The sequence below is a fragment of the Haemorhous mexicanus genome, chromosome 7 (genome assembly GCF_027477595.1).
Source record: "Haemorhous mexicanus isolate bHaeMex1 chromosome 7, bHaeMex1.pri, whole genome shotgun sequence".
Taxonomy (NCBI): domain Eukaryota; kingdom Metazoa; phylum Chordata; class Aves; order Passeriformes; family Fringillidae; genus Haemorhous; species Haemorhous mexicanus.
In genome coordinates, this window is record NC_082347.1 from 24,756,726 (window position 1) to 24,779,490 (window position 22,765).

The 22,765-nt window shown below is 43.8% G+C and overlaps 1 protein-coding gene across 3 annotated transcripts in view; it reads right to left on the reverse strand.

Annotated features, from left to right (window-relative positions):
• Nucleotides 1–22,765, reverse strand: part of ARHGAP22 (Rho GTPase activating protein 22) — a 52,927-nt gene that overhangs the window by 15,397 nt on the left and 14,765 nt on the right. Inside the window, exons 2-3 of one of the 3 annotated variants that reach the window (XM_059851524.1) lie at nt 19,929–20,105; nt 2,170–2,377 (exon numbers count right to left, since the gene is read on the reverse strand). In XM_059851524.1, coding sequence (XP_059707507.1) covers nt 2,170–2,377; nt 19,929–20,105 — 385 coding nt within the window. Of the gene's footprint in view, nt 1–2,169; nt 2,378–7,822; nt 8,205–19,928; nt 20,106–22,765 lie in introns of those variants that run through there. The other 2 variants (XM_059851526.1, XM_059851527.1) reach the window with 2 other exon arrangements.

The following is a 22,765-nucleotide window of genomic DNA, read 5'->3' on the forward strand; positions in this document are numbered from 1 at the left end:
CTAAAAGCACTGACTGCAGCTGGGAAATAAGAAGGGATACTCCTTTCACTGCACCTGATTTGGAAAGAAGCATAAGGATGTCACACTTCTGCTGCCAAGGTATCCCAGGCCACACAGAGATAAAGCTGTAGTTACACATTGAGAAAATGATGGTTGCTAGGAGGAGAAGCATTTCATTTAGCCAGAGTGGCACTCCCTCTCCCTTACTGCTCTCTGTGACGGCAGATGTGTGACAGACTGTATGGGGAATGGTGGAAAGAGCAAAAGGCAGCAACTGGGACACCCCCAATTTTCCACTACTCGGGTACTCCAGGCTTGCTTCCTTTGATTCTGCACTGAACCCTCTGTTGCTGCATTCCACACTGACTGCCCACAAGGCAGGCATTCCTTCCTGCAGGTCCTCAGTGCCTCTCTCAAAGGGGAGACTTAGCACTGATCTGTTTAGCCCGTGCAAATGCCTGTGGAAATAAAGGTGCTTTCTGCACCTGAGCTGGGGTAAGGCACTGCAAGAAGTTGCTGTGGATGCCCCATCCCTGGAAGTGTTCAAAGCCAAGTTGAATGGGCTCTGAGCAACCTGATCTAGTGGAAGGTATCCCTGCCTATGGCAAGGGGCTTGAAGGAGATGAACTTTAGGATCCCCTGCAATCCAAACCATTGTATAATTGTATTTTGCTTTAAAAATGCTGGGTGGTGGCTTGGTTTATCTACATAACAAAGAAGTTAGATAAGGCTAAAGTAAAACTTGAAATTGAAACTTTCACTCCTAATTAATTCCTTCTGTAGATACTCCTGTTCCACAGTGTAAGCCCTGAATTAAGATAATTCTAATTCCGAAGAAGAACACACAGTCATTCAGTAGAAAATACAAAGGTTTTGTTTAAGAAAAAATTAACTGAGAAAATTTGATGATTTCAAACTTATTTTTTCATGAAAATATTTCTAAATGTTTGACACTTCCATTTAGGGAGCAAATACTGTTTGTGGTTAGGAATCAAAGAGAGGAGGATGGGTGGTCTAGGAAGCTGAGGGAAGGGAAGAATTAGAAGAATGTTCCAAATAAACTCTGAAGATATACTTCCCAAGATGAGACCAAACACTGTTTCTGCCCACGCAGCAGACAGTGCTAGCTTTTCCTGCAGTGGTAGACAGGGAAGGGAAGGGATTGGCAAGGTTGAGAGTGGCTGCAGGTCCAAGGGAAGCAATCCCCCAAGGTTAATGTGCTGGTAATACACCAGATGCCACTGGCATCACCTGGAAAACCTGGGCTAGTGAGTGCCAGCAAGAAATGATGCCAGGCCTCCAAGACAAGATCCCAGATCTGATTTCATTTATGGACCTGTGATGGAGATCAGACCAGATCTACGCAACAGCCTTGGATCCAAATATCCCTGAAGTTCAAGGTCTCTGTTAGGGTCAAGCCCTATTTCACAAAGGGCTATTAAGCCTTGCACAATGCTGACCTTCACTCCAGGCAGGATGCACTTATGACAGAGTGGATGAAATGTTAGTTACAGGGTAAGGACAGCTGTTGGCTGGAAGGCCTTGACAGCATTCATGTTTCTGATCATCTGACTGCCTGAGGGACTATGTAGAGACAGCAGAGCTGAGAGCTGCCCTTCCCTTGCTGCCCTTGGATGGAGCGCTCAGAGACAGGGCTGGTGCTCCTCCCATGGGAACCAATATTAAGCTGAGCATTTACAAAACAGCTGCTGGCATAAAGGCCAGGTAAAACATGTCAGATGGTCGTGACTATTCTGAAACCTGTAGACGAAGAGTCAAGGTATTGCTCCAGGCAGATCTGCATGGAGAATGCAACATCTGAAAACAGTACATCACCTAGTTCACCTCTGTCACACCCATTTCTCTGATGGGATCCCAACAACCTCTGAGTTTGCTGTACCCAAATCTAGCAATGCTTTTCATTCAATATGTGTTAAAGCTGAAACACTGGAGGAGCTCCACACCGACCAATGAGCTCTCCTCCACCACTGAGATGAATAAAAGCCTCCACGCCCACCACCAGGTGGGAGAAAGCTCCATCAGCACTTTCAACAGAGAGAATGACGGTGTGGAAAGAACACGCAAGCTAGGATTGCCACTGCATGGACATTCCTGGCAGATTTCACATGTCACACATACACCAGCCTGAATTTGGTGATGTCAACTCACCTGTCAAAAAGGGGCTTCTCTCCACAATCGAAAGAATCCTGCAGATCTTTGACAAGGTTGGCTTGTCCAGGCATGCGAAAGAGCCCCTCCTCGGTGAGCCCCCGCTCCCGGATGAAATCCACGCACTGCTCCACCAGCAGCGGGGCCAGGCGCTGCCCATACTTCCGCTCGTACTGCACCGTGTCCTCCAGGCGCTGCCCAAAGATCCCTGCCACCAGAGAGCAAGAGAGACAGCTGGGGTCAGCTTAACTCTGCCTGAGCTCCTGCCTGCGCCACACAAGGAGGGAAGCGCTCTCATGGAGGGGGCAGCCTTTTGAAGGTCCAGTTTCTAACAGACTCTGAAGAATAAAGCTATTTTAAAAAACAAGAAGTACATGATGATTTATTTTTTTTCCTGCTTCATAGTGCTTCAAACTGCTCTCTGCCCTAAGCTGGTTTGTATCTCATACACAAGGAAGGTGGGCTTAAGGCTATGTTTATGGTTATCCACAGCTGTGCTGGATTTAGATTAAGTAATTATACTTTCATTGCAGCTCCCATCCCAAGAAGACCAAAACAAAGGCTACATTGACTTTATAGGCACATGTCCTTGCTTCATGCACCCACTGCTTAGGCTGTCACACAGCTGCCCTCCCCTAGTTTGCAGCTGGCCAGCCCAACAGGCAGCAATCCCACTAGGGATTGCTAACACAGCACTGCTAATATAGCAGAGTACAGCTGTCAACATTCAAACTGGATATTGTGAGAATCTTCCATCATCCTGGCGGACTCTATTTCTTTTCCTTTCATTAAACTTGCTGAATGAAAATTTTAAATGAAAAAAACCAGTAAAAATCACGCAAAATCCATTGCCCTTCCTACTAAAAATTGTGTGCTGTACCTCTTGCATTTTGAAACTATCAGAAGCACCATATTCTGTAAAACCAAGCTGGCCTGGGTTAATTCTTTAGTCAGATCTACTGGAGACATATTTCATTAAGTATGAAGCACTGTCTGTTTCTTTGGGGAGTGTGGAGTACCTGGCCAATACCAGCAGCTGAATGCCACTTGTCTGGCATCAGATTTTTCAGCAGCACAGAAGGGGCTCAGGCTGTGGAAGCCAAAGGTCTTAGTTCAATCCTTATTACTAGGAAACTGCTCCACGTAAAAGGACTGCCACTGAGTTGAGTTCTGAAACTCTAATTCTAGCACCCTACAATGTTTGGTGGAGTAAGAGAAGAGAGCATCTGAGTTAATAATGTTTTGGCAGTAAAAATTCAGTAAGTGAGGGAGTCCTAGAATCTACTCCCAGAATTTCAGAATCTACTCCCAGAATTTCAGATTTAACCAGACCAGAGCAGGTAGGAAATTCTATTCAGGGATTTCTCAAAGCTACAAGAAGTTTCCTATAGATATCAAGGATCTTTAGATCATTCATTCAGCACTCAGTTACACCTGCAGGTCTGAAAAAAAAAAAAAAAAAAAAGCAGCATGCAATATTGGAGTCACACTATTTCACACTCAATAGCCAGAAGCAGAGTTCACACCAGGCCAGGGAATTAGGGAATTTGGTAGTTTCTGAAGGCTCCACTTACCTTCCCCCACTAGTGACCATGTCTTTCTCTATTTTTTTTTTTTTGTGCTACATTCATGAGAGTCTGGTGACTCCTGGTTGGACATTCCCTAACCATCCATCACTGTTCTTCATAGGAGACAACATGTCAAACCATACCTGCTTTCTATATTCAGTCCAAATCTGCTGAATCCTCAGTGAAACAAAACTTCATTATCAGGTTCAGCTCACTGAACAAAAGCTGCAAGAAGAATCCTGAAGCCCAATTTCCTTTCCCTGCCTGTTTGTTATACATCAGAAGTCAGAAACTTTCCTTACACCACAGCCTACACAACTGCATTACAGCATCAAAGCTGGAGGGCCATGAAAAGTCTCAAAGGAAATTCCCTCATCCTGGCAGGAGAGCATGCCCTGGAGCATGGGAGTGACTTCTCTTTATCACTGTATATACTGGGTTTATTGCAGAGTAAAGGTTTTACTAGTTCTTATTGCTAATCTCTTTGAGTTTTCACTGAGTTGGATGCCTCTGAAGTCAGTTTCTAGGAAAGAGAATCTCTTTCTGCTTTTGCACAGGTTGCTTTATAATCCCATCAGGTAATCCCTGCTGTCATGATGGGGCATACCTATTTCCTTAAAATGATACATGTTGTCCACTTTTAAAGATGCAAGACAGATAAATTCAGGGAGGTCAGGACGTGGCATGTGTCAGGGCAATAGCAGCCCTCTTTTCTCAAACCCCTTCTTGCTGAATCTGTTTCCTAATGGGTCTGTCTAGAGAAAACTCTGGGAAAGAGAGGTAAATGCTCTGCATTCCCCAGGCATAAAGCACATGTACAATATTCTTCTATAAACTCGTGTTCTGATGTTCTACACTTAGATCAAGGACATAGGCAGTGTCAGACACACACACAAGAAAGAACAAGTGCATGCATAATCTCCACTGCAGAGAATCTACTTTTCCCCAGCCTTGACTGGTCTGTGATCAGCAACATCTCTAATGCATTTCAGGCAGGATCAGTCCTTGCCTTCACAGTCAACTTGGATCACAACAGCAATAGCTTTCTGTAGGTGCAACCTACAGTGAGTGACTTATGGAGACAAGAGCCCTACAGTCACGTAGAGACCACCAACACAGAGATTAAGGAATGAGATGCTAAGGTAACAGAGACAGAAGGGTGATCCTCTTTGAGACTCAGATGGAACAGCAGATGGACCCCTCACAAACACAGTATCACCATCACTGTGGGTGTCTCTTGCACAGCCAGATGCTGGGGATCCCATCACTCCTCCTCACACATTAAGGTCAGTAACACTTTTCTCCTTGATGAAAACAACAATCTTTGGAGGAAATAAAGGCATTGAAATGTTCTTATACTGCAGTGTTCTTCACCTCCCTTCAGATCATTACAAATAAGTAACAAGAAAAACCAGGCCTGAAACAAACATGACCGAGGAAGAAGAAGATCTACCTGTCACAGCATGAGTGGAAGGAGCTGGCACGAGCATGGGTTTCCTCTTGTGTGACAGTGCCTGCTGAAGGGCTGTGCTAGGGAGATCACACAGTCTGTACTGGTAATTTTTGGTGGGAAGAGGACTCATGTCATTGCTGGGGTGAAAGACTTCTTGCAGCCCAGCTCTCTCTCAGCTGCCTCCCACCCAGGTTTGGCAGCCCCACTCCAACCCAACTCCAGTGCAGATCTATGTCTTTTGTTCTCCATTGAAATGGAACCATAATTTTCCAGGGAAGCATTAGAAAGTATCACCAAACATTGCTCAGACAAAATATTTCACCCAAGATAAATCTTCTGCTAACTGTGACTTTCACTTTGTTACATTTTTCAGTTACACGGCAGCTCCATGCTTTTCTTTCTCTCTATCCTAGTTTTTTGGTTTTTTTGCTGAGCCATAAGCAAGGACCACCAGAGATGCTGCTCAGAAGGAGGAGTGCACCCAGGCTGTCTTTTGGCAGTAAGAACACTATGGTTGGTGTAAAGAGAGAAAAAGCACAAGAGTTGCAGTTAGTGGGACTGAAAAGTTGGCCTTGGAGAAATTGCTCGTCTGTGCAGTGGCTGCAGAACTTGTCCATGGCTTAGAAAAGAAAAATACTATTAAGATACATGTAAAGAGCAATCTAAAAGCTATTTATGGAGTGGGGCTGGAAAGGTTTTGTCAAAGGGAAGTCTGAGATGCTGACAGTTCCAGGCTTGCAATCAGGGCATCTGCTTGATGAAGTTTGGGAGAATTATCACTTGGACCCTCTCAGTCACACTGGCAACAGACTTAGCAGATGTGCCTGCTTCAGTCTCCCAGTGCCACACGGGGCAAACTGAGGAACTGGGGTTCTGTGTCTCTGTATCATTCATCTCATTTCTGTCAGGTCTCAGATTGTAAAAGTGATGTAGTTAAATGTGCCTGAAACTCCCAGTATATGACAACATCTCAGTTTGGACAGGGACTGCCCTGCCTTGCAAGGAGAAGCAATGTGGAGCCAGTCACACACAGCCTCATCTGCTGGCTCCTCAAGGCACAGGCCTGCTTTTAATCACTGGGCCCTGCAGCTCAGACTGAACTTGGCAGGGCTTCACTCCACTTGATGATCCTGCTGGAAGACATTAAAGTCTTTTTCTTCATTCTAAAGAAGGGGAGCCAGTGCCATCTAGTCACACTCCAGACAGTGTTAAGCCGGAAACAAAGCCAAAAGTTTACTAGCAACCTAAGGGTTAACTTTCCTTGTCATACCCTTATCTATAGCTAGGCCCTTTTGTTTGATTTCAAAGCAGGAAAAAACTCCAGCATGCCTGGAACCACATCCTTAATCTCAGAAAGATTCAAGAGATACTAAAAAAAATGAGCTAGCAGAGCTACAGAATTTCTTTCCTCTACTCCAACAAGCTGCCTCAGTTCTTTAAAGATTTAGGTGACTCTTTGTGGAAAAAACAAGCCAGGAATGATGTACTGACTAAGACACAGACAGGCTCTCTGTCCTGGCCTGAACAGCTCACCCACCAGCTTCAGGCATACAAAGCCTATACGTTCAGCTATGCTGTCCAGACATGTAATGGGCAGGAAAATATATGCTCTCTGCTACATTTTTCCTCATCACAGGCTCTGACTTCAACCAAAATAAACTAAAGACAGAGATAAAGTCAGTTTTTGAGTAGATTTTCTTCATACGGAGGACTAAGGACACTGCATCTGCTTAAAGTGTGAAAAGTCCAGGCACACCTACGTCAGCTGGATGTGCAGCTTATTCCACACACGTTAAAAGATGTGTGGGAAGATAATCAGGCTTACACCTGGATGCTGCTCTACAACAGCACATACACCCGCGCACGCAAGTGGGGCCTCACAGACAGGCAGTTTATGGATATAAAGATTGTGTACGTGCTCACCTGCACAGGTAAGTGCCTGCTTTTACCTTCCCACTTTCATGCTTAAGTTCCCATTTATCTGTCCCTCTCACACATGAAAGCACTGAGAAAAAAATCACGGGCAGCCATTCAGAAATGCGTGCGTTTCCACAGCACAAAACACACACAAATCTTCAACTTGTTTCCCCTCCCCTAGCCCACCCAAGCACAGAGTACATGAATTACTGCAGCAGCAACAGAAAAAGGAGTTTCATGGTAGGAGCCGTGTGTACTAAAAAAGATAGTCCTGAACAACTAAACAATTGAATGCAAGAATAGGGGGGAAAGAAAGGAGGCAAAAGACAACTAGGAATCAAGAAAAATTGACAACATATCTTGCCCAGAGTCACACAAATGAGTCTGTGGTACAACTTGGTGTCTTCCGACCCCGTTCCCACAAAGAGCAGTGTCCATATACTAGAAGCTGATTGCTCTCATCTACATACATACATTTAAGTATTCTGCATATATGAAATAGAAATACCTCTCCCCAGAACTACCTTCACATGCTAGCTTGGTGTCCAGTAGTATTTTTAGCCATAGACTGTGTCCTTCCCACTCCTTCCCCCTTTGAAAAGTCAGCTCCTATTTTAGATTCTTAGCCTCTGTCTAAGGCTACACTTAAATATCTGCTTTTCCTCTAGCAAAAGAAAACCATAACCAATCTAAACTCTGGAAAATCATCTCATACCTCTCGTTCTTGTGCAGCACTCCGCTACATGACAGGCGCTGAGCTTCAAGCAGAAACCAGGCAGTGTCAGACAGCAGGAGCGGCAGAGAAAGAAAGTCCTGACTTCAGGCATCAGACACATTCTGAGTCCCAGCACTGGCAGCTTTCCATTCACCCGGCGCTACAGAGCACGGAGCAGCCGATCTGCCCTGGGAGATAATCTCGGCAGCACATCTGGTCTTAGCTCCACAACTCGGCATTAATTATGACTTGTGCAGAAAGCATTTGAAATATCCAATGAGCTGCAGAGCTCCCCGGCTCGCTCCGCCAGGGAAGGAGAGACGAGAAAGACAGGCAGGTAGGGTCTTGCCCACCCTCGAAGCAGCCGCCAATGTAAACATCAGCTAAGTATGGGTCACAAGTTTTAACAAAGGCATCCCCCATCGGCTCTGTAATATATTCATGCTCTAATTGCTTGTCAGATCTATTCTAGATAGCTGGAAAAGCTGAGCAACAGTTGCTGTCTGCATGCCACACTTTGGATCCTTCCTGATACAGGCAGTATTACTGTGCTGCAGGCAAACTGGTGCCCTGGTCTGGCCTCCCATCTGCTTTCAAAGCAACAGAAGCAGAAACCTAGTTTTGGAGGGGAACATTTCCCCACAGTAGCTTCAGCATGCTCTGAGAGTACCTCCACAGCTCTGGGACATGCTGGAAAGTCTAACAAAGCTTAGGAAAGCGACACTCCTTGACCTGCTCAGGTTTTTTGGTGCCTACTGCCTCTGCTTTAGCTCTTTACAGAGAAGTTGCCTGAATTAATAGCTCAGCTGAATAACTGGTAGAGGAAGGGACTACAACTCCCTACATGTGAACCAATACCCAGGCACTTTACTTGCAGGAAAACACTCACCCCCCCCTTCAACTCTTGCTCTCAGGGTAAGAAGCCTCTCATTAACAAAAACGCTTACCATGCAACGCCCTGTGCAGTTATACAGAGGTCAGGCTGCCACTCCATTCACAAAACGCACTCATGTGACTGCAGATCTGCAGCAGTCACCACACAAAACCCTAGCACCAGGCTTCTGAGCAATTTCATCACTATTAGCTAAGTTAGAGAAAACCTCTCTCTGCAGGGAAAAAAAAACCCAACAAAAAAGCCCTCTCTGAAGCTGCTCATCTGCTTTGGCTGCTAAAAGGTCCGTGGTCACTATATAGAGCACATTCACCTGAATTAGTGGCCCACCCCTTGCCCACTCCTGAAGAATAGAGTGCTTCTCACCATAATTGAGGGGAGTGCCAGGACCAAAAGCTTTGGTTCTTGAACATGGTGTGATTGTTAGAGCTGTCGTGTGCAGGGCCAGAAGCTGGGACTATATGATCCAGGTGAGTCCTTTCCAACTAAAATATTCTATGACTGGCAAGCCAGTAAGGTACTCCTTAGCTATTTAAGGTATATCCTAAGTAGCATGGTTCTGCACAGCTAGACACCAGAAGCCCAGTCAATACACCAGAGAGTATTTAAAGCACACTAAAGAATATTTAGAAAGTGATGGAAATCCGTAAACCCAAGGCACAAATGAGGTCCTCAGTATTCTTCACCCTTTTATTATCCTCTCTTCCCTTGTGGTGAACACAGCAGGCTGCAGGTTAGGGAGAGCCTGCCCACAATGCTAACTGGTGAGCACAACAAATTTGCTCTCAAATGGCTGAGATGCCACCAGAATTTCTGGCACTATTTCCTGGAATAACACCTCAAGTTCTGCCACATCTCCTAATAACATTACAGAGCCAAGGACTCAGTATTTGGGATGGGAGCACAGGAGATAGCAAATGCAGACTTTTGTTCTTCCATTCACTTCTCCATTTTTGTTTTCCGTCTCTCGGAACTCAGGAACAAGGAGGTATTCAATGAAATAGAAAGTCATGTTGTTTAACATGGATATTGTTATACCCAAAGTATAATTAATCTGTGAAATTCACAGCCTCTCTGTGGCCAAGGACAGGGCATGATCTGACTTCAGCAGAACTTACAATGCTGTCAGATGATGAAACTGAAGCAAGCTCTTCTCCAAAGAGCAAACACAGCTCTCTGGTGAGAGAAAAAATCTGGAGCACATGCTCACTCACATAAGCATCAGAACTGAAGCAGAAAATTGCAGCTGCTTCAGTGTTGTTCCCTGCACAAGGTAACTGCAGCTATAGGTGTCCTGTGACAGCAACACTGTGCTACACACTCCACAAGTAGCACCTGTCTTCACCTGTGTGAAACTCTCAAACCTTTTAAAAACATGGGATTAAAATTCATTACTTAGACTACAGAATATGATGAGACTGGAATAAAAACCACTATATATATATATATACACACACACACACACAATTTTTCTTCTGTGTTTGAATTTGCACATCACACTTTCTCTGTTAAGCACATTTGTCAAAAATTAAATCCAAGGTTCACACATAATCACTGGACTGCAGGGCCTGCAGGATCCAGAAGTATACTTGTTCCTGCAATTGTAGCAGTATAATCCAAAGAATTTGCCACATTGCATATATCATGAAAACTTCCACCTGGAGATCTCCCTGTACAAATACGCCAAGGAGAGAATGGGTAATGGAGACTGATCTCCCTCTAACCCCACTGGTATGAAGTTCTTCAACTATAGAAAAGTTTAGCAGCTCTCATTTTCTAAGAAACAGCTTAGGTTTATAAAATTGTTCAGACATTACATCTCCCATGAACTTGCTGCTGGGGAGCTGGAGACATTTTCTTTCCCAATGTCATTGCAGGCAGAGGGCCCCAGCACCGCTCTCCTGAGCTAGCACTGCTGCAGTTATTCTGTTGCAGGTACCAGAACAGAAGAAAGCATCCTGCCTTTACACATCACTACAAGCCTGGAGATTGGCTGGAAAGCTCACTACAGCTCACACAACCTCTGAAAATCCAGGTATGTTTCAGGCTTGGCATCTAACTCAGGTGAAATTCAATCTTCGGTCTGGTTGCAACAGACAGGAGTGGTGAACCTGCATGAACTCAGAGGATTTCTCCTCAACTCTGACTGTGAGCAAACTTCTTGGCTTGCACAGCTCCAGCAAGTGCCCATGGGGTGTGTGTATTTTTAGATGCTGGCTTAGAGGATTAGCTAATATACAGGTACACTCAAGCAGATCTGAGGGAACTCAAATCCAGGAAATTGCTCTATTTGTACAGAAAGGGCCTAGTATCAAGGTTAGAGCCATAGCTGAATTCCCTATTTTACAAGAAGGTTGAACCTTGGGCAGACTCATTTTTTAACCCAGGTAAACCTGGGCACTTGAACAACTTCTATCTGCTGGGAGCTGGCAGTGAACTGGTTAGAGGTGATCAGTCACAAAGCTGAACCCAGCGGGATAAACTTCAGCACTAATGTCATCTGTACAGAAATTTTCCCATTTCCTCCCTCTCCAAGCACTTTGGTCAGATCCTTCCCTGACCAAAATTATGTCTCCACACCCCTCATCAGCTCTGTGCTGGGGTCTCAACCCTTACTGGGAAAATCAAATCTTTTGAGGGTAAACAGGCTTCTGTTTACTGACTGATAAAACAGTTCACTCTGGGTTAAAGATTTGCAAATAGCTATGCTCACCTTTCTACCACAGTAGATTCTTCTTAACCTGTGTTTTGTTACAGCCTCAAACTCAATCAATGATGAAAATCTGTTACCTAACTCCCATATAGTTATCTTTATCCTCCACTGTCTAGCTAAAATCCTCAGCAACTTACAGCTTCACCACCCAAGCAATAATGTCATTGTCTAAGTTCCAGCAACAGTTGAACCTGACAAGCTGTGCTTGGGAAAGGGGCAGCATCCATCTACTATTTGTAAAGTAGGTAAAACACTTCAGTGAATTTGCAAGCCTTTAAAGAACGCTTCTAGAAATGGTAAAGAGCTGAATGTTCCTTTCTCTAACCCACAAGTGAGAAGACAAAAGGGAAATGGCAAGTTCAGTTACATGCTTATGAACCAGAAGAAAAAAGGAGCAATGGTGGATGGAAGAAGGGTACCATTAGAAAGAAAATAGGAAAAAGAGAGACAGGGTGAATTAATTTCTTCTCAATTCATAAACGGTTAAAATTACAACTTGCAAGGAACTGACTACTGTTCCCTTTCATTCAGTAATCACATATTCTCATAACATTAATCTAAGGACTAATACACAGAAATTAAAATACTTGCCTGCAAGCTGAGAAACACCACAGGAACACGTTTGTCCCATCAATACACTGCCAGGATGTGCAGCGAGAACCACCAGTGTTTTAAAGACTTTCAGATCTCAAATGTCAAACATGAATCTAATGATTACAGGAATAGTCTCACTGAGAAAAGTTTCCCAGTGAGAGGGGGAGTGCTACTGGTCAGACTTTGTGCTGCAGGCAGTAGCCACCAACAATATAACAAATGCACAGCCCCTGTCAACTCTCCATGGCACATAGTAGCTTAAGAGAAGATGAAAGCAAACACAAGCCCCATCACATTTTATCTAAAGCTGAACTTGTCTTTGTAAAATGGGCATATTAACCTATTGACTACCTCCAGAAATCTTTCTTTGACTGCCCAGGTAGACTTATTTTCTATGAACACATCTAATTTCATTTTGAATCCTTTCATTCTTTTTATTTCTGCATCTTGTAACAATGAGTTTCACAATTCGGTTGTGCACTGTATGAAACAGTTTTTTCTTGGTGTAAACCTCATGACTATGCAACTGTTCAAATTATCCTTAGATGTGTCATTTCATCCATCAGACCTTCCTGCAATCTTCTCTCTTCCCCGGACCTTTTCAAAGTAATTCTTTTTTTTGATGAAAGGGTTTCAGATAGATTTTACATCTTAATTGCTTGTACAACTCCCGGAGTAGACAACCATTTTGGGGCATAGCTTGCATTAAAAATTCTACTTGGAGCTCAAAGAACCTTTCCTAGCACAAGTTTCATTCAAATGAAAACATACCCATATGATGCTTCATTTTATGAAGTCAGCATCTCCCAACCAAAAGAAGTTCCATCAAGCAAATCCCACGAAAAGGTTCACCTTGCTCACTTGCAAATACAAAAGATGTGACTTCTGATTTTAGTTTTTCCTTTCTCTGCTACGTGGTTGAACAGAGGCACTGAGAAGCTGCCTGCCATTTCCCAGCTCAGGATCCCTGCTTTTTGGTGCCCCAGACTGTCCACAGTAACAGATAAAGGACTAGAAATTCATTCCCCTGATGCCAAACTGCATCATTCTTCAGGAGCCACTGGAACAAAGCTGGCTAATGGCAGCCAGGGATAGTGCTGCAGTGCAGAACTCATGCTGCTGCCTGGGGCTTTTGAAACCAGTAGTGGGGGCCTTTCCCCCTGAGGAGCTCTGATACAGCACTCCAAGAAGAACAATTCCTGCTCTGGCATGACCAAGCTACTGCAGTCTCCACTCAGAGTCCAGATCAGCTTGGGCACTAGCACTGACCATCACTGAGAGTCTTGAGCCAGCAGCTTTAGAGGTGAAACACATGCAAGGAGCAGGGCAGCAGGATCTGACTTGTGAAGGTAAGATCTTTAAAAGTCTGTAAGGAACACCTTGACATGCTTTAGTTTTGATTCAATTTTAGACCCTTCCATCAAATATTTCTACACCCTATACACCATCCTTGGTAAGAACCACTCTGACCCTTTTCTTTTGCAGGCTAAACAATCCAAGCCTCCTCAGCTTCTCTTAGCATTTTCTTGCACAATGCTTTACTCATTTTAGTGACCTCTCACTTGACTCACTCCAGTGATCCCACGGCCTTCTTGTCTCAGGCAGACGAGAGCTGGACAAAGAACAAAAGATGTTGAATTACTAGTGCTGAGGTGAAGGCTCACCTCCCTGAACCTGCTGGCAATGCTTTTCCTAAAGCAGCCCAGGAATTTGCTGGCCACAAGGGTGCATTGCTGGCTCACGTTCAAGTTGTTCAAGAGCATCCCAGTTCTCCCCTGCAAAGCTGCTTTCCAGTCAGTCAGCTCCCAGATGAGCTGTTGCCTATGTTCATCATCTGTAGGTGCAGGACTTGGCATTACTCTCTGTTGAACTTCATCAGGTTCCTGTTCACTCCTTCCTTTAGCCTCTTGGGACCCCTCTAAATGACGTCACAATCATCTGATGCACCAATCAGTCCTCCCAATATCATCTGCAAGCTTGCTGAGGGTGTACTCTGTCCCATTATCCAGGTCATTAACAAAGCTGTTAAACAGTCCTGGCCCCAGCACCGCCCTTCACATCCCTTGCCAGATTCAACTCCAGATTGCTTTAGCCTTCCTAAGTCCACTCCTGCATGCTCAAGAATGTCTCTGTATTCCTCCTCTTAGGTCACCCATCCCTGCTTCCACTTCTATGCTTCCTTTATAGCTCATGAGCTTTGTCACAAGCATCTTGTTCAGCCATGCAAACCTCTGCCACCTTTGCTCAGTTTCCTGCACAAGGAAGAGGACTGTTCTTGAGATTGAAGGAAGTAACCCTTGAAAATCCACAAGATCTCCTGCCTCCCTCTTCTCTTCAGGGTCATACCCCATGGCATTCTTCCAAACATATCCCTGTCGTCAAGGTCCATGGGTGGAATCTTTCCATGAGCCTTGCAGAACGATGCCGTCAGAGTGGTGCTTTTACAGACAGTCATTGTCACCTCAGGCAAGTCATCTGATTGCTCAATATTTCAGATCCCTCCTTAATAAAAATGAGGACAATTGTCTTTCCCTACCTCAAGGCCGTAACATGATGGTAAAATATGTTGGTCATAAAGCAGCAATAGAAGCCCCAGACATATCTGACAGAGATACGTTAGAAAGAAAATAACTTAATCAGGTCCCAGAAACAGATCTTAAAACATTCTCTGTTGTAAACAGTTCTGGCAGCAAGATCTACTCCCAGCTTACTTTAGTTACTGTGTCTTAGTTTCCATATCTACCATTTGTGTACCATTTGTGACACTTTTGCCTGGGGGCAAAGCTAACTCAGCACCTCCTCACATCTGAGCTGACTCGGGCATCCCCCCGTCCTGGGCAGACACTGACCTCATAACCCCATCATCCTTCTCTTCCTCTTCCCCTGGCTGGGCCCATCTCCCAGCATCAGACCACAGCAGGAGCAAACACCGATAAGCCGCATCAGGCGCCAGCTATCTTGGTGCAGAGATAACAGCAGGTATCAGGCACAGCAAACACTCAGTGCCACTCCCCACACACCTGGGGGAGCCTGCCCAAGGGAAGCCCACCCTGACACCCCCTGAAGGGGCTCCTTCTGACCCAGTCAGGAATCCTACTTGAGGCTGTCACTCTCTGGGATCCCGCAAACAAGGGAGTAGAAATCACCTCTCTGTCTTCAGACTGGGCAAATAACAGAAGCCAATTCCCTCCTCCTCTTCATTACCTCTTCAGTGGTATTTTAGCATCTTAAATTCACTGACATGGCCCTAGGTTTATGCTGTTCTTACTGGAAAATTCCCATCTTACAGGTGGAAAAATTAAAACTCAAGGCTCCCAAAACTTAATGTCATACCCTAGCTCCTACGGGGTTTGGCATCCTGGTGGATATGCATCTAATATCAATATCTGATCCTTCAAAACAGTCATGTTTGCTCTCATGCAGATGTTATCTCAAAGATATTTACCCATCTAAAGCAGGATCCCTAATTAGCCCTAGGCAGGGATAATCTTCCATTACCCATTAGGACATTGAGCCAGGAACTAAATTGCACCTTAGATACATTCTCCCACATCTTTCAGCTCTCCCCTAATACAAGACATAATTTCAGAGGGCCCTGCTTCCCAAAAGAACTCATTCTCTGCACTTTTTTCTGGCAGAAGAATAAGAATCCACACATCATGGTTTATCTACATGGGAAAGGTGTCTGGAATTAATGACAGTAGAACAGCTTCTTCAGTGGACATTGCTTCAGACCACACCAGTTTTACAGTGACTATTCCTCCTGGACAGAAAAACCATTCATGAAGCTCTGGCAACACAATTACTTTGTCACAGGGTAAAGCTCTTCATGTTTGCCTAAGGGGAAGCACATCCCTTCCAACTGCTTCACCTCCCCTCCATCACAAGTAACTGATGAAAGCTTGGGATGAAGAAGAGGAGAAATTAGGATAAAGTAATGGAGAAAGAAAGGGGCTGAGTTATGCATTTCTGGCAGAGAAGCAAGGAACTGCTCATGGCAAGACAGAGTATGTAAACAGAAGAAAACAAACACAAACATAAATCAAGATTAACACAGAATGATTCTGTCCCCATGCTGCGCTGGTTGTGTGATGAGCTGTGAGAGAATTATGCCACCTGGCATTCAACTCAGGCAACAAAAAGTTTAGGTTTTGTGTCTCATAGCCAGAAATTCAGTCCTAGACAAACTCTGCTTTACAGCTGATGTAAGACAGAAATGAGGAAGGCACACAGAAAGGAACTTTGCAGTGGCTTTACCTCCTCAGACTAGAAGTACAGTCCCACCACACTTGTACAGACCAAGACCACCTCTCTTCCCCAGATACATCAAAAACTTCCAATCCAGCTTGGGAGAACAAGAGCAAGGTCACTCTCACCCAAGCCTATGGCCACAAACCCTTTGATTTAGCACTGTGGCACTGCTACATGCACTTCTCATTAATGAGCACTCACTGAACAGCAGGACTGTAGGACACAGAGGGACTCTCCAGATAGGCTTTTAGTGGTACAAGCATGGAGCAAAAGTTGTCACAGAGGTATGAAGGATCATAGAAAACAGTTTCAATCACTCTCTGTCAGGATGTGCTCCAAAACTCACTTTTATCAAGTCGCTGCGAGAAACTTTTTTTTAAATACAATCAAAATGTATGGAGTACTCTCAAATCTCAGTTTACAAAATCTTCTGCTCTAATGAGATGTACTAGACTCAGGAATTCAGGAGGCTGAAACTCAAGGAAACTTGTTTGAGATTATTTTCCCTATAAACAAGACAGCTCTTCTTCAAAAGACTTAGGAACTCTACAATTTTATTTTAAGGCTACATTTGAAGCGTATTTCAAAGAACACATTCCATATGGCTTTTAAACCTGACTGGGTCTTCTATCAGTAATTTGTGAGCCTCAGCCCCTTTGGGGGGTTTTCTGTTTTATTTTAAGAAGCCTTTGCTGTTCACCTTTAAGCACAGTTCATATGCCCTCATCAACATAAGAAGGTACCTTCAACCCTTTTTTATTTATGTTTCTTCAATACATCAGCAAAGATTAAAGTGTGGTTAAGCCACTCCTTTTATCTTGGCATAATTCATTTTTACACCATATCAAGCTTCTCCAGGGCTGGATATTTGCATATTAATAATAAAGCCTGCTTTTTAACTCCTCCCTTTAGCTTAATATATTAAAAAGTGTTGATAGATAAGACTTGGCTTTCAAATTAGGGGTGGTGGCAAAGCAGAGTTCAAATTATTCCATTAAAACAGAGACAGCAATGTTTATTGTCCTCCCACATTTTAGTTAAGCTGGAATTTCACTCAGAGAAACTGTCCTGCTCTGATTATGATGGAGAAGGTGTAAGTTTGATCATTTCCCCTAATTGGCTAAAAAACATTTGGGAACAAGAGTTTGAATATCTTTACTGTTTCCCAGCTATTGGCATTCCTACGCTTTCTTTCTGAAGTGCAAAGAAACTGAGGATGCAGCTCCGTGGTTTCTTTAAGCCAATTTATGTGTGGGTTGCAGGCAGAAGAAGAAGAAGTCTGCCCCTCTCCACGCCATCATGTCTCCCCAGTGGAATTACTGGTGTTGCAGCTGCATGGTCAGCAGGGCCAAGGAATCAATCTACCTACAAACTGATGCTCCCCACCTTTTATTTCCTGCCAGGTTGCTTCCTATGGCACAACTCACAGGCACCAGGGTCAGCAGAGGGAAGCGTGGTGGGACCCACAGCTGCTGGGGGGTAGAAGACCCCTCCTGACAGTAGCTGGCACTTGACCAGCTCAGAGAAGTGGCCACAACATAAGAATCTGCTCTTGCAGCTTGGACTACAAAGCAGGCACAGTCAAGCTAGCTTTAGCCTACTAAATTTGAGTATTAGGGCAGAGAGTTCAGGCTAGACTGACTGCCCAGCATGTACTCATGTCCTTGGCCAGTTTTTATACACAGATGGAGAAAAAACATTGATACACAACTGCAATTCTTTCCAACTCTGCAAACTCCAGTACTTCTCTTCTACAGTGCTTAAGCTGGCTCTCACCAACAGCCAAAGCTGCCTTTAGTGACTTTGATCACTGAACCACATCAAGTCTGCAGGATGTGAAAATAGCAACAAACAGAAGCTCCTGTATTCCCCCCTGCACTAATCTCCCCTGTGCTGCCTTGCTCCCACATTCTCATTATTTCATGTTTTTTGATGGCTCATAAAGCTACAGTTCTTGGAATCAATACAAGAGTATCTGCCTCATTTAAAGAGAATACCAAAATTTTATTTGACTGCTTTGCAGAGAAACTCAAAGGTAAAGAAAATTAGCCAATCAATCAGGACAATACTAGTCCCATAAAGAAACAAACAAAAAAACCCAGGAACTCCATCACTACATTTATGCCATTCTCATGCTTCTGTTTTTAAAATATTATAATTTTTAATTATTTATTATTTTAATACTTGAAGATATTTGTTTTTGAAGCTACTTCAAGAGACAGACAAAACATAGGCAAAACATGAAGCCAAATTTGCACTGATACCAGCAGTGCTGACCAGCACTGCCCCAAAGATGGTTATTGCTAGAGAGTGCACTGTTTGTCATGACTGAATGTCTCCTTCCTCCTCAGAGTATTTCTTGAGTGCACATTGCAAATTTATAAAATACACACCATCACATCCACTACAAACAGCTACAGAAATACCAGCTCTAGGATTCTGAGACTTCTGGTGGAGGATCTGCACTGACCTCAGTCTAAAAGACCCTTCACTGTGGATTGGAATTCAGAAGGGAAGCAAAAGAAGCACATACTCATGTTTGAGGAGAAATTCTGGTAGTATAGTTTTCTACTAGCAAAGCAGGCTTTTCCTGCCCACAGCACAACTGCATCACATGGAGCCTCAGATCAGGCACAAGCTAACTTTTGTACCTCCACCTTCTCTGCTAAGTGGAAGAAGGAGCTTGGAAAGAATTGCATCAGTAGAGATTGTATCTCCTCCAGACAAACCAAGTGCTGCTACCCAGAGATCCCAAATTTCAAGAGTCACTTGAAACAAAACAAAACAAAAAAAACCCAAACCCAGGACAAAAGTTACTAACAAACACTGGGTCTTAGTACATCAAGGTCATTTTTTCCTCCCCTAGATCCAGGAAAACTAGTAACTTCATTACAGCAAGAGTAATTGCATTACCTAACCCTTATCTAGCACTTTTTTATCTGAATCTTTCACACGAGGCTGACAGCACTGTCTGCACATGATACCACTGTTTGCATGCACTCCATCAGTAGTACCCAAGTCACTTCAAAGCACAGTGTCCAGTACCAGCCCTGCAGCTGCTGTCACCAACACCAAACTCAAAGAAGACATCTGTGAGTCCTTGTTCTATGCAAAACCAGAAAAACAACTCCTACCTCGTCTACTGACTTGAGAATTCAAAGATGGTGGTGTAATATCAACATGAAAGTCTGGATGTTTTGTTCACTTTGACTACAGGGATTGCCAAGAACTGTATTACCCTAGAGGTGCTCACTCAGCTGACCTCAGCTGGGCCCTACATTAACTTAAAGTTTTGCTGTTTCTGGCTGTATGGATATTCAACATGGGCATCTGCCCTCATGGAAGAAAACTGAGATAACAGGACAGAATCCTTCATTCCCAGAAGGTCCACAAAACATTTTGCTGTAATGAACTGAATACTGACAGTAGTAGTATGTTTGTTACTGCCACTCATTTCTGACTGAGACAATTATACACTGTGGATGTGCACTCTCCTTTCATTCCTGTCCATCCCCTACAATTAAAAAAAAAAAAAAAAAAAAAAAATCAACCCCATCCCTTGCTTCAAAACACTTCAGACAATCAGGAGCTTATCTAGACATCTCAATGATTTTACAGTGTTACACATATCCTAGTATCACAAGAATATGTTTTACCTTGAGGCAAATGTTTTAATTTATGTGCATGTGAGCTATTTGCAATACCTCCACCAAACGGAGCCCATATAACCCGTCGGATGGCTTTCACCCAATCTTCCATTTCATTCTGGGAATTAGCCATGAGCAGGAAAGCCTCATGATTGACAGGCATCTTTTCCCGGTCTCCTGCACCACCTGAAAGACAGAACACAAATCTCTTTTAGCATCCAGTTTAAAAGAGAGCAACCCAAGTTTAACACCAGCAAAAATCTCGGTCAAAATAATTAAATTACTATTTTAGTTGAGCAGTTTTACAGACAGTTCCTGCAGATGTGCTGTGGTACCCACAGAGCACAAGTTGATAGAAGATCAAAGCAGAAGTGCAAAATATGCATTTCCAGTGTGGGAAACCTGGAGATGTGGTATCTGCTGTCTCAGCAATAAGAAAAGTGAAAGCACAGGCCATAAGACTTTATAGAAAGAGTAAGAAATTAATTCCACCTACCTGTGCTGAGGTATTGAGAGATTTTTATCCAAAAGAGGGACCAAGTGGAATGTAAGACATTTTAAAATGCTTCAGATGTAGAAGTCACAATATCATCCACTTTCCCCAAGCCTCTGGGATATTTATAGTCTCAATACAGAGAAGGAGACCCATTCTGGTTTTGGATCCCATTCAGAAAAAACTTAAGAGCTGGGGATAGGATTCTGACTCTTCCACTTGATGTAAAAACTTTAGGAGCTATTAATGTTGGTGTGCAGAAAAGCACTGACCAGAATATCAAATTCACTTGAGCTGTCACAAAAAACTCCCTTGTGGATACTTCAATACTCAAAACATTTTGACCCTGCTTTTCCTGTTTCATTTTTAGGTCAGCACTCACTCCAACAATTTAAATCTTCCCCTCTCCCTTCATTTTATGTTCCAGAGCTGGATATAACCTAGTGGTGCCACATAAACACATAAATGCTTTATTAGAAGAGCCTCTGTATGAAAAGGCTACTGATCCTGCCCAATTCAGCAGCTGCATCCCCAGCAGCCGGGAGCTTCCCCATCACCATGGAAACTGCCTTGGGCTTTGCTATGGAGATAACATCTGAGCTGCGTGTCACTGTCATTTCCATGCTTACATGGCTTTCAGCACCTACTGGCAAGCTAAAGCTGCCAGCCTGTGCTGAGCAGCTGAGATTGCCTGCCCGTGGAATTCAGAGATAAGAGCAGAATGATGGCATGCTGTGGTTTCTGCAGAGCTGATTTCGCATACACAGAACATGTGCTTCTTAAATCCTTGCTAATTCGGGGAAAGAGGCAAGCTGGGAGCTGCCCACAAGCCAAGGAAGTACTTTTTCTTGCTATTAATTGCTTTCTTGCCTTGACACACTCATGGAACATTTATTGATTTGCAAAGCAGAAGTGGTAAAATGAGATGCATTGGGAAGTATTTTGTGGTTCTCTGAGAAGCAATTCACTAAACTGGGAAACTGAGGCAGTCTTTCAGTAGAGAGGAGAAACAGCAGCCACCAGGGACTAGCTGTGCAGCTTAAGAAACAAAGCCATGCTGCTTTTTCCCCACATGTACCCAAATCCTCTTGGACAGTCTCCTGTTTTTTGATTTACTGAATTATTCACATTCCTTAATGTATATAAGAGAACAGCTCTCTAGCTCAAGGCTAGGTGCAGGCATCTGAACAGATCAATGTCCCACCATCTTCCACTGCAAGGATGACTTACTTCATTCTCTGCATACAAAACTGTCTGTGCAGGAAACTGCAGCCTGTGAAATTCCTGCCACTGCCTAAATCTTTTTTACTAGCATACTCAACCTCATGGTGAATGCAGAGGTTGTGAAATCTAATTCTTGCACCTTACCCAGCTGACCTACTGACACACCCTTTCTCATAATCAAATGTTTCATAGGAGATACGACTGAAGGAGGCTTTCCACAGCCCTCAATACACATCAGAAATGGGATTCAGGATGTGGCATTTGGCAGAGAGGTGGCCTGAGCTCAAGTTAGGCCATCATTCTTCAAAGGAATTAAACAGCCTCAGAAAGACATTTACTGTAGGGGTCCCACCACCAGGAAATAACTGAGTTTGGTCAAGATTAAAATACACCTTGCTCTTAAGTTTAAAGGGATCAGCTGAGATCTTGCCCACCCAAGCCATGAAGGGCAAGAAGAGACCAGAAGCTTGTCTTAGAATTAATCACAAACTGTAAATTCAGTGGAATTAACTGCACTAACCCATACAAAGATTGCCATAAGAAGCACAACAAGCAGAGGATGATGGCCTAGTGGACTTCTGCAAAACCAGCATCTGCATCTTCCCAAGGAATTACTGTACCAGAGGGACCTGACTACAAGTCCCCATCCCCTAAGATGCTACTTTGGACCAGCCAGCTGCTTTCTAAACCTTCAAAGACAGTTTTCATGCAAGTATTTAGGGGAAAACCATAAAAACATTTATACTTCTATTTGAGTCTGCAAAAAGCAAAAACTGGATGGGAAAAGCAGATTTCTGTACACACCAGACCTGAGATTCTGCCAAAGACTACATATAGTTTCTCCATGTTTGGCTTTCCCCACTGAAACTTGAAATAGGAGCAAGGCCATGACCCTACAATCTGCCTGTGGGAGAGTCAGTAGTGCTAGACATGCAAGTACAAGCAAATGAAAGCAACTCCACACACGAAGGCCAGTTTAGAAATAAGAAATAAGCACTTCAGAATTGCTTATGTTAGCATAATGTGACTATCCAGTGCAGAGCATGGAGACCCACCTGTAAACATTATTCTTTTTAGTAACATTTTACTCATATTTCTTTGTACACTTGGCTGGTTCCTTACACTACAC